The sequence below is a fragment of the Oncorhynchus gorbuscha genome, linkage group LG01, assembly GCF_021184085.1.
Source record: "Oncorhynchus gorbuscha isolate QuinsamMale2020 ecotype Even-year linkage group LG01, OgorEven_v1.0, whole genome shotgun sequence".
Lineage (NCBI taxonomy): Eukaryota > Metazoa > Chordata > Actinopteri > Salmoniformes > Salmonidae > Oncorhynchus > Oncorhynchus gorbuscha.
In genome coordinates, this window is record NC_060173.1 from 3,000,114 (window position 1) to 3,012,503 (window position 12,390).

The following is a 12,390-nucleotide window of genomic DNA, read 5'->3' on the forward strand; positions in this document are numbered from 1 at the left end:
GGATTGTCTTGGCAAAGGCAAAATGCTAACTAACAGGGATGTAAACACATTTGTGTATATATTATTTGGTATTTTGGAAATTCTCCCGTGACCCCATTTTCATATAAAGTGACCCTACATGGGGTAGTGACCCCTAGTTTGAGAACTACTGCATTTGACATATGTTAGTGCTTTTAAAGAGGTCGAAGGACTACCGTTCTCTACACTCAGACTGCATGGCATCTCAAAGTTCTGTGCCACATCAGGACAGCTTGCTTTGGTCTTCCAAGTGTTGGCGAACGTCACAGCGGTTCCTTCCACGAGTCCATTGATGGTTCTGAAGTCGTCAGTGCGGACACTGTTAAAGTCTCCACAAAGACCTGGAAAAGAGGTACAAAACATTATAACAGGTGGTTTGAACTAACATTGACTGAAGATGCAATGCATCAAGTATCATTAGTTTATGAATAATTGTTTCAGGTGAGGTTTGACCGAACCCCTCAAACAAGCGGTATAGTGACACACGTTACATTAACAGTAGTTTGATAACCAATAAGCTTTTATAATAATAATGCATGAGATTTATATAGCGCTTCTCAACAACCCAAAATCGCTTATCTTTTCACAAAGACTTTAAATGAGCAGAGAGAAACATACCCTGGGTTTTTTCTTTGTGTGAACTGCTAGCTACGATGTAGACCTGCATTATAGGTGTTAGTTGGATCTCTAGACGGAGCCCATAAGAGGTATGCACAACGATGTAGAACGTAGAGGGCTGAAAGACCCTTACATCAGCTGTGGAAAATATACACAAGTTCTAGTTACATTCTGGTTTGCCATGAAGTTTTAGCTCCCACTTCCCTATTGTGGGATGCTTATAGTGTTACATGCTGCTAGACAAGGAAAGAAAGACGAAAGAAAGAGACAACTTCTGGTACAGAATGTACCGCATGGGAAGGGTTTCAAACATACGTTTATACTGATCAATGACTACAAAAAATAGACAGATGTCACATCTCTGTATCCCTTTTCTCAAGCTGTCATCAATCAGTCACTCACCCATGAAAAGCGGCATCTGAGAAAACATCTTGTTGACAAAGACCCTTCCACTGGCATCGATGACGATCATCTGCAAGTGACAAATTACAACTTGAGTTAAAGCAACTCCCCTGGTGATAAGGAGTGTGGAACAGGGTTGGAGAAACCTAATTCCAATTCCAAATGTTCCTCACTGAAAAACAATGAAGAGCATGTAATTTACTCCAACCCTGAAGTGGTGATACGAGTCACTGACTGGCTAACTTACCGTGGACTCTGGAGTCACCAGGGTTACAGATCTTAGGCAGGTCTCAATGTCCGTCTTCCCACATTTCACTATGTCACCCAGGACTGTGAAAGCAGTCTTGTTGGTTTGCTGGGGACAATCGGCAACAGGTATGACAGTAAAGTCAAGGTATGACAGTAAAGTTAAGGTATGACAGTAAAGTCAAGGTATGACAGTAAAGTTATGGAGTAATTAATTACAATATAGCAATTAAACACTGGAGTGATAGATGTGCAGAAGATGAATGTGCAAGTAGAGACACTGGGGTGTAAAGGAGAAAGATAAATACAGTATGGGGATGAGGTAGATAGATGGGCTGTTTACAGGTGGGCTATGTACAGGTGAAGTGATCTGTGAGCTGCTCTGACAGCTGGTGCTTAAAGCTAGTGAGGGAGATATGAGTCTCCAGCTTCAGTGATTTTTGCAGTTTGTTACAGTCATTGGCAGCAAAGAACTGGAAGGAAATGCGACCAAAGGAGGAATTGGCTTTCGGCGTGACCAGTGAAATATGCCTGCTGGATCGCGTGCTACGAGTGGGTGATGCTATGGTGACCAGTGAGCTGAGATAAGGCGGGACTTTACCTAGCAGAGACTTGTAGATAACCTGTAGTCAGTAGGTTTGGCGACAAGTATGAAGTGAGGGCAGAGTGTTGGAGGCTATTTTATAGATGACATCGCCGAAGTCGAGGATCGGTAGGATGGTCCGTTTTACGAGGGTATGTTTGGCAGCATGAGTGAAGAATACTTCGCTGCGATATAGCAAGCCAATTCTAGATTTAATTTTGGAGGGACAACAGGCCCTCTGATTTGACACACTGAACTCTATCAGAGAAGTAGTTGGTAAACCAGGCGAGGCAATCATTTGAGAAACCAAGGCTGTTGAGTCTGCCAATAAGAATGTGGTGATTGACAGAGTCGAAAGCCTTGGCCAGGTCGATGAATACTGCTGCACAGTAATATCTCTTATCGATGTCGTTTAGGACCTTGAGCGTGGCTGAGGTGCACCATCGTACCTTCACCCATAGCGGAGAAGGTACGGTGGGATTCGAAATGGTCGATAATCTGTTTGTTAACTTGACTTTCAAAGACCTTAGAAATACAGGGTAGAATAGATATCGATCTGTAGCAGTTTGGGTCAAGAGTGTCACCCCCTTTGAAGAGGGGGATAACCGCACCAGCTTTGCAATCTTTGGGAATTTCAGATGATATGAAAGAGAGGTTGAACAGGCTAGTAATAGGGATTGCAACAATTTTGGCAGATCATTTTAGAAAGAGAGGGTCCAGATTGTGCAGCTCTTTCAGAACATATGCTATCAGGAATCATGGAATCTGAATTGATTCACTTTGAATTTTTATGAAAGAGACCACATTTTTATTCAATATTTCTGTTGGCACTAATACCACTACATACAGTAGGTTAGATCCCTACCTTGGACAGGACATATGAGCAGTCTGCATACAGTAGGTTAGATGCCTACCTTGGACAGGACATATGAGCAGTCGCCATGGAAGGTGTAGGCTTTCCCATCGTAGGTGGTGATGTGGGAACCTCCCACTATGGAGCAGGTAGCAGGGCAATCTAGATCCATACAACTCCACTGGCCTTGGATACAGGTACTAACGGAGAGAGACAGTCAGTTTAGCCTCGACACATCTGACTCCACTAGCCTTGGATACAGGTACTAACGGAGAGAGACAGTCAGTTTAGCCTCAACACATCTGACTCCACTAGCCTTGGATACAGGTACTAACGGAGAGAGACAGTCAGTTTAGCCTCAACACATCCGACTCATCACACCCGGATCAACACACACAACAATTCAGTGAATATAAACGCAATGCAGCTCTTACCATTTGTGGCATGTTCTTGAGAATGATTGTCCAGGCTGGTAAGATTGTCCGTTGTGGAGACAAGAGCACTGGTTCACAGCTACACAGCCAGTCTGAGTGATGTCATCAAACACGGTTCCTATGAGAAAGACATTCAAAACAGTTGGTCACCTGGTTCCATAATGACATTCAATACATTACATTTAGTCACCTGGTTCCATAATGACATTCAATACATTTAGCCAGCTGATCCCATGACTTACATTCAATACATTATTTACATTTACATTTAAGTCATTTAGCAGACGCTCTTATCCAGAGCGACTTACAAATTGGTGCGTTCACCTTATGACATCCATTATATTTAGTCAACTAAAACCACTTAATGTCATGCTGGTGAATGAGGACCCAAAAGCGACTTGGCGAAAACAGAGTATTTAATCCAGAATAAACTTTACAAAACAAAAAGCATAATACTACACGTAAAGACAAGAACAGACTGGAGACTTGATCGAGAACTGCAGGTTGCCTCGGGAAGGCACTTGAACCTAGCAGACTCAGACACCTGCTCACCACGCAGCATCTGAGGGAAACACGACACGACAGGGCAAAACATAGACACAGCACGGTGAATTATAAATGAGGATCCGACAGGGCAGGTACGGGAAACAAGGAGTGAAATAGGGACTCTAATCAGGGAAAAGGATCGGGAACAGGTGTGGGAAGACTAAATGATGATTAGGGGAATAGGAACAGCTGGGAGCAGGAACGGAACGATAGAGAGAAGAGAGAGCGAGAGAGTGAGAGAGGGAGGGGGAGAGAGAGGGATAGAAAGAGGGAAAGAACCTAATAAGACCAGCAGAGGGAAACGAATAGAATGGGAAGCACAGGGACAAGACAAGATAATAAATGACAAAACATGACAGTACCCCCACTCACCGAGCGCCTCCTGGCGCACTCGAGGAGGAATCCTGGCGGCAACGGAGGAAATCATCAATGAGTGAACGGTCCAGCACGTCCCGAGACGGAACCCAACTCCTCTCCTCAGGACCGTAACCCTCCCAATCCACTAAGTATTGGTGACCCCGTCCCCGAGAACGCATGTCCATGATCTTATGTACCTTGTAAATAGGTGCGCTCTCGACAAGGACGGGAGGGGGGAGGGAAGACGAACGGGGGTGCGAAGAAAGGGCTTAACACAGGAGACATGGAAGACAGGATGGACGCGACGAAGATGTCGCGGAAGAAGCAGTCGCACAGCGACAGGATTGACGACCTGGGAGACACGGAACGGACCAATGAACCGCGGAGTCAACTTACGAGAAGCTGTCGTAAGAGGAAGGTTGCGAGTGGAAAGCCACACTCTCTGGCCGCAACAATACCTAGGACTCTTAATCCTGCGTTTATTGGCGGCTCTCACAGTCTGTGCCCTGTAGCGGCAAAGTGCAGACCTCACCCTCCTCCAGGTGCGCTCACAACGTTGGACAAACGCTTGAGCGGAGGGAACGCTGGACTCGGCAAGCTGGGAAGAGAATAGAGGAGGCTGGTAACCCAGACTACTCTGAAACGGAGATAACCCGGTAGCAGACGAAGGAAGCGAGTTGTGAGCGTATTCTGCCCAGGGGAGCTGTTCTGCCCAAGACGCAGGGTTTCTGAAAGAAAGGCTGCGTAGTATGCGACCAATCGTCTGATTGGCCCTCTCTGCTTGACCGTTAGACTGGGGATGAAACCCGGAAGAGAGACTGACGGACGCACCAATCAAACGACAGAACTCTCTCCAAAATTGTGACGTGAATTGCGGGCCTCTGTCTGAAACGGCGTCTAACGGGAGGCCATGAATTCTGAACACATTCTCGATAATGATTTGTGCCGTCTCCTTAGCGGAAGGAAGTTTAGCGAGGGGAATGAAATGTGCCGCCTTAGAGAACCTATCGACAACCGTAAGAATCACAGTCTTCCCCGCAGACAAAGGCAGACCGGTAATGAAGTCTAGGGCGATGTGAGACCATGGTCGAGAAGGAATGGGGAGCGGTCTGAGACGACCGGCAGGAGGAGAGTTACCCGACTTAGTCTGCGCGCAGTCCGAACAAGCAGCCACGAAACGGCGCGTGTCACGCTCCTGAGTCGGCCACCAAAATCGCTGGCGAATAGACGCAAGAGTGCCTCGAACACCGGGATGACCAGCTAACTTGGCAGAGTGAGCCCACTGAAGAACAGCCAGACGAGTGGAAACAGGAACGAAAAGGAGGTTACTAGGACAAGCGCGCGGCGACGCAGTGTGCGTGAGTGCTTGCTTAACCTGTCTTTCAATTCCCCAGACTGTCAACCCGACAACACGCCCATAAGGAAGAATCCCCTCGGGATCAGTAGAAGCCACAGAAGAACTAAACAGACGGGATAAGGCATCAGGCTTGGTGTTCTTGCTACCCGGACGGTAAGAAATCACAAACTCGAAACGAGCGAAAAACAACGCCCAACGAGCTTGACGGGCATTAAGTCGTTTGGCAGAACGGATGTACTCAAGGTTCTTATGGTCTGTCCAAACGACAAAAGGAACGGTCGCCCCCTCCAACCACTGTCGCCATTCGCCTAGGGCTAAGCGGATGGCGAGCAGTTCACGGTTACCCACATCATAGTTGCGCTCAGATGGCGACAGGCGATGAGAAAAATAAGCGCAAGGATGAACCTTATCGTCAGACTGGAAGCGCTGGGATAGAATGGCTCCCACGCCTACCTCTGAAGCGTCAACCTCGACAATGAATTGTCTAGTGACGTCAGGAGTAACGAGGATAGGAGCGGACGTAAAACGTTCTTTTAGAAGATCAAAAGCTCCTGGGCGGAACCGGACCACTTAAAACACGTCTTGACAGAAGTAAGAGCTGTGAGAGGGGCAGCAACTTGACCGAAATTACGAATGAAACGCCGATAGAAATTAGCGAAACCTAAAAAGCGCTGCAACTCGACACGTGACCTTGGAACGGGCCAATCACTGACAGCTTGGACCTTAGCGGAATCCATCTGAATGCCTTCAGCGGAAATAACGGAACCGAGAAAAGTAACGGAGGAGACATGAAAAGAACACTTCTCAGCCTTTACGTAGAGACAATTCTCTAAAAGGCGCTGTAGAACACGTCGAACGTGCTGAACATGAATCTCGAGTGACGGTGAAAAAATCAGGATATCGTCAAGATAGACAAAAACAAAGATGTTCAGCATGTCTCTCAGAACATCATTAACTAATGCCTGAAAAACAGCTGGCGCATTGGCGAGACCAAATGGCAGAACCCGGTACTCAAAATGCCCTAACGGAGTGTTAAACGCCGTTTTCCACTCATCCCCCTCTCTGATGCGCACGAGATGGTAAGCGTTACGAAGGTCCAACTTAGTAAAGCACCTGGCTCCCTGCAGAATCTCGAAGGCTGATGACATAAGGGGAAGCGGATAACGATTCTTAACCGTTATGTCATTCAGCCCTCGATAATCCACGCAGGGGCGCAGAGTACCGTCCTTCTTCTTAACAAAAGAACCCCGCCCCGGCCGGAGAGGAAGAAGGCACTATGGTACCGGCGTCAAGAGACACAGATAAATAATCCTCGAGAGCCTTACGTTCGGGAGCCGACAGAGAGTATAGTCTACCCCGAGGAGGAGTGGTCCCCGGAAGGAGATCAATACTACAATCATACGACCGGTGAGGAGGAAGGGAGTTGGCTCGGGACCGACTGAAGACCGTGCGCAGATCATGATATTCCTCCGGCACTCCTGTCAAATCGCCAGGTTCCTCCTGAGAAGTGGGGACAGAAGAAATGGGAGGGATGGCAGACATTAAGCACTTCACATGACAAGATACGTTCCAGGATAGGATAGAATTACAAGACCAATTAATAGAAGGATTATGACATACTAGCCAGGGATGACCCAAAACAACAGGTGTGAAAGGTGAATGAAAAATCAAAAAGAAATAGTCTCACTGTGGTTACCAGATACTGTGAGAGTTAAAGGTAGTGTCTCAAATTTGATACTGGGAAGATGACTACCATCTAAGGCAAACATGGGCGTAGGCTTGTCTAACTGTCTGAAAGGAATGTTATGTTTCCGAACCCATGCTTCGTCCATGAAACAACCCTCAGCCCCAGAGTCAATCAAGGCACTGCATGTAGCACCCGAACCGGTCCAGCGTAGATGGACCGACATAGTAGTACAAGATCTAGATGAAGAGACCTGAGTAGTAGCGCTCACCAGTAGCCCTCCGCTTACTGATGGGCTCTGGCCTCTTACTGGACATGAATTAACAAAATGTCCATCAAATCCGCAATAGAGGCACAGGCGGTTGGTGATCCTCCGTTCCCTCTCCTTAGTCGAGATGCGAATCCCTCCCAGCTGCATGGGCTCAGTCTCAGAGCCAGAGGAGGGAGATGGTTGCGATGCGGAGCAGGGAAACACCGTTGATGCGAGCTCTCTTCCACGAGCCTGGTGACGAAGATCTACCCGTCGTTCTATGCGGATGGCGAGAGCAATCAAAGAGTCCACACAGGAAGGAACCTCCCGAGAGAGAATCTCATCTTTGACCACTGTGTGGAGTCCCTCCAGAAAACGAGCGAGCAGCGCCGGCTCGTTCCAGTCACTAGAGGCAGCAAGAGTACGAAACTCTATAGAGTAATCCGTTATGGATCGATCACCTTGGCATAAGGAAGCCAGGACCCTAGAAGCCTCCCCACCAAAAACTGAACGGTCAAAAACCCGAATCATCTCCTCTTTAAAGTTCTGGTAATTGTTAGAACAATCAGCCCTTGCCTCCCAGATAGCTGTGCCCCACTCTCGGGCCCGGCCAGTAAGGAGTGAAATGACGTAAGCAACCCGAGCTCTCTCTCTAGAGTATGTGTTGGGTTGGAGAGAAACACAATCTCACACTGGGTGAGAAAGGAGCGGCACTCAGTGGGCTGCCCGGAGTAGCAAGGTGGGTTATTAACCCTAGGTTCTGGAGGCTCGGCAGGCCAGGAAGTAACAGGTGGCACGAGACGAAGACTCTGGAACTGTCCAGAGAGGTCGGAAACCTGAGCGGCCAGGTTCTCCACGGCATGGCGAGCAGCAGACAATTCCTGCTCGTGTCTGCCGAGCATGGCTCCTTGGATCTCGACGGCAGTGTTACGAGCGTCTGTAGTCGCTGGGTCCATTCCTCGGTCGGATCCTTCTGTCATGCTGGTGAATGAGGACCCAAAAGCGACTTGGCGAAAACAGAGTATTTAATCCAGAATAAACTTTACAAAACAAAAAGCATAATACTACACGTAAAGACAAGAACAGACTGGAGACTTGATCGAGAACTGCAGGTTGCCTCGGGAAGGCACTTGAACCTAGCAGACTCAGACACCTGCTCACCACGCAGCATCTGAGGGAAACACGACACGACAGGGCAAAACATAGACACAGCACGGTGAATTATAAATGAGGATCCGACAGGGCAGGTACGGGAAACAAGGAGTGAAATAGGGACTCTAATCAGGGAAAAGGATCGGGAACAGGTGTGGGAAGACTAAATGATGATTAGGGGAATAGGAACAGCTGGGAGCAGGAACGGAACGATAGAGAGAAGAGAGAGCGAGAGAGTGAGAGAGGGAGGGGGAGAGAGAGGGATAGAAAGAGGGAAAGAACCTAATAAGACCAGCAGAGGGAAACGAATAGAATGGGAAGCACAGGGACAAGACAAGATAATAAATGACAAAACATGACACTTAAATTACATTCAACACATTTAGTCAACTGATTCCGGAAATTACATTAAAAGCAATACATTTAGTCACCTGATCCCCAAAATGACATTACTAATAAATATATTAAAGGCCCAGTGTACATTTATTTTTTTATATATTTTTTTAATTATGATTTTTTAGGGGGTGCTGCAGGACACTCTGCTACTTCCTGCAGCTATGTGACATGAGGTTTAATTCAGTCTTCCTGGTTTAAAATACAGGGATGTGGACTCCAGTCATGTGACTTGCAATTTGAGACTTGACAAAAAAGTATCTTTATTTTATTTAACCTTTATTTAACCAGGTAGGCTAGTTGAGACAAGTCTCATTTACAACTGCGACCTGGCCAAGATAAAGCATAGCAGTGTGACACAGACAACTACACAGAGTTACACATGGAGTAAACAACAAACAAGCCAATAACACAATAAACAAGTCAATGACACAGTAGAAAAAAAGAAAGTATATTTTTAGTGTGTGCAAAAGGCATGAGGAGACAATAAATAGGCCATAGGAATAAATTATTACAATTTACCAGATTAACACTGGAGTGATAAATGAGCAGATGATGATGTGCAAGTAGAGATACTGGGGTGTAAAAGAGCAGAAGAGTAAATAAAATAAAAACAGTATGGAGATGAGGTAGGAAGATTGGGTGGGCTATTTACAGATGAACTATGTACAGCTGCAGCGATCGGTTAGCTGCTCAGATAGTTGATGTTTAAAGTTGGTGATGGGAAAAAAAGTCTCCAACTTCTGTGATTTTTGCAATTCGTTCCAGTCACTGGTAGCAGAGAACTGGAAAGAAAGGTGGCCAAATGAGGTGTTGGCTTTGGGGATGATCAATGAGATATACCTGCTGGAACGTGTGCATCGGGTGGGTGTTGTTATCGTGACCAGTGAACTGAGATAAGGCGGAGCATTACCTAGCATAGACTTATAGATGACCTGGAGCCAGTGGGTCTGGCGACGAATATGTAACGAGGGCCAGCCGACTAGAGCATACAGGTCGCAGTGGTGGGTGGTGTAACGTGATTTGGTAACAAAATGGATGGCACTGTGATAGACTGTATCCAGTTTGCTGAGTAGAGTATTTTACTCAGGTAAGTTTGGCAGTGTGACTGAAGGAGGCTTTGTTGCGAAGTAGAAAGCCGATTCTAGATTTGATTTTGGATTGGAGATGTTTAATATGAGTCTGGAAGGAGAGTTTACAGTCTAACCAGACACCTAGGTATTTATAGTTGTCCACATATTCTAGGTTGGAACCGTCCTGGGTGGTGATGCTAGTCGGGCGGGCGGGTGTGGGCAGCGAATGGTTGAAAAGCATGCATTTGGTTTTACGAGCGTTTAAGAGCAGTTGGAGAACACGGAAGGAGTGTTGTATGGCATTGAAGCTCGTTTGGAGGTTAGTTAGCACAGTGTCCAAGGAAGGGCCAGAAGCATACATAATGGTGTCGTCTGCATAGAGGTGGATCAGGGAATCGCCCGCAGCAAGAGAGACATCATTGATATATACAGAGAAAAGAGTCGGCAAAATAATTGAACCCTGTGGTACCCCCATAGAGACTGCCAGAGGTCCGGACACACGGAACGCTGTCTGCAAAGTAGTTGGTGAACCAGGCGAGGCAGTCATTAGAAAAATGAAGGCTATTGAGTCTGCCGATAAGAATGTGGTGATTGACAGAGTCGAAAGCCTTGGCCAGGTCGATGAAGACGGCTGCACAGTACTTTTATCGATGGCGATTATGATATCGTTCAGTACCTTGAGCATGGCTGAGGTGCACCCGTGACCGGCTCAGAAACCGGATTGCACAGCGGAGAAGGTACGGTGGAATTCTAAATGGTCAGTGATCTGTTTATTAACTTGGCTTTCAAAGACTTTAGATAGGCAGGGCAGGATGGATATAGCTGTAACAGTTTGGGTCTAGGGTGTCACCCCCTTTGAAGAGGGGGATGACCGCTGCATTTTTCCAATCTTTTGGGATCTAGGACGATACGAAAGAGAGATTGAACAGGCTAGGAATAGGGGTTGCAACAATGGCGGCAGATAGGTTTAGAAAGAGAGGGTCCAGATTTTTTATTTTATTTTACCTTTATTTAACTAGGCAAGTCAGTGAAGAACAAATTCTTATTTTCAATGATGGCCTAGGAACAGTGGGTTAACTGCCTGTTCAGGGGCAGAATGACAGATTTGTACCTTGTCAGCTCGGGGGTTTGAAGTTGCTACCTTCCGGTTACTAGTCCAACGCTCTTACCACTAGGCTACCCTGCCGCCCCTAGCCCAGCTGATTTGTACGGGTCCAGGGTTTGCAGCTCTGTCTGGATTTGGGTGAAGGAGAAGCTGGGGAAGCTTGAGCGAGTAGCTGCGGGGGGGCTGTTGGCCGTGGTTGGAGTAGACAGGAGGAAGGCATGGCCAGCCGTTGAGAAATGCTTATTGAAATTTTTGATTATCATGGATTTATCAGTGGTGACCGTGTTTCCTAGCCTCAGTGCAGTTGGCAGCTGGGAGGAGGTGCTCTTGTTATCCATGGACTTTACAGTGTCCCAAAACTCTTAGTTAGAGTTACAGGATGCTAAATTCTGCTTGAAATAGCTAGCCTTTGCTTTCCTGACTGCGTGTATTGGTTCCTGACTTACCTGAACAGATGCATATCGCGGGGACTATTCGATGCTATTGCAGTCCGCCACAGGATGTTTTTGTGCTGGTCGAGGGCAGTCAGGTCTGGAGTGAACCAAGGGCTGTATCTGTTCTTAATTCTTCATTTCTGAAAGGGGCATGCTTATTTAAGATGGAGAGGAAATAACTTTTAAAGAATGACCAGGCATCCTCGACTGACGGGATGAGGTCAATATCCTTCCAGGATACCTGGGCCAGGTCGATTAGAAAGGCCTGCTCGCAGACGTGTTTTAGGGAGCGTTTGACAGTGATGAGGGGTGGTCGTTTGACCGCGGACCCATTGCAGATACAGGCAATGAGACAGTGATCGCTGAGATCCTGATTGAAAACAACAGAGATGTATTTGGAGGGCAAGTTGGTCAGGATAATGTCTATGAGGGTGCCCAGGTTTACGGATTTAGGGTTGTACCTGGTGGGTTCCTTGATGATTTGTGTGAGATTGAGGGCATCTAGCTTAGATTGCACGACTGCCGGGGTGTTAATTAAGCATATCCCAGTTTAGGTCACCGAACAGAACGAACTCTGAAGCTAGATGGGGGGCGATCAATTCACAAGGGCAGCTGTATGACTCAATTTGTCACCTTGCGCATGTAAACCCATCTATTATTTTAATCAAAGTGCTGCAGGTTCTGTGCGTTTTGTTCTGTGTTGACCAATCAGATTCACAGAAATCACAGGTTGCGCAGGTCAGGCACAAATCACATAATCTAGCAAAACTCTGCTCCGCTTTCCTCCGGTATGTATTTAGCAAAGATAACACATCACTCCTGACATACCCAAGCAAGAACTCTTCATGGAAATGTTTCAGCAGCCTACACTTAAACTGTCTGGGA

The 12,390-nt window shown here is 46.9% G+C and overlaps 1 protein-coding gene across 1 annotated transcript in view; it reads right to left on the bottom strand.

The window, feature by feature from the left end:
- LOC124038363 (mucin-2-like) overlaps positions 1-12,390 on the bottom strand; it is a gene marked incomplete at its 3' end in the record, with an annotated part of 92,302 nt that overhangs the window by 72,502 nt on the left and 7,410 nt on the right. The window contains 6 exon segments of the mRNA XM_046354206.1: positions 195-359; positions 637-774; positions 1,039-1,108; positions 1,286-1,393; positions 2,782-2,920; positions 3,155-3,272. Coding sequence (XP_046210162.1) covers positions 195-359; positions 637-774; positions 1,039-1,108; positions 1,286-1,393; positions 2,782-2,920; positions 3,155-3,272 — 738 coding nt within the window.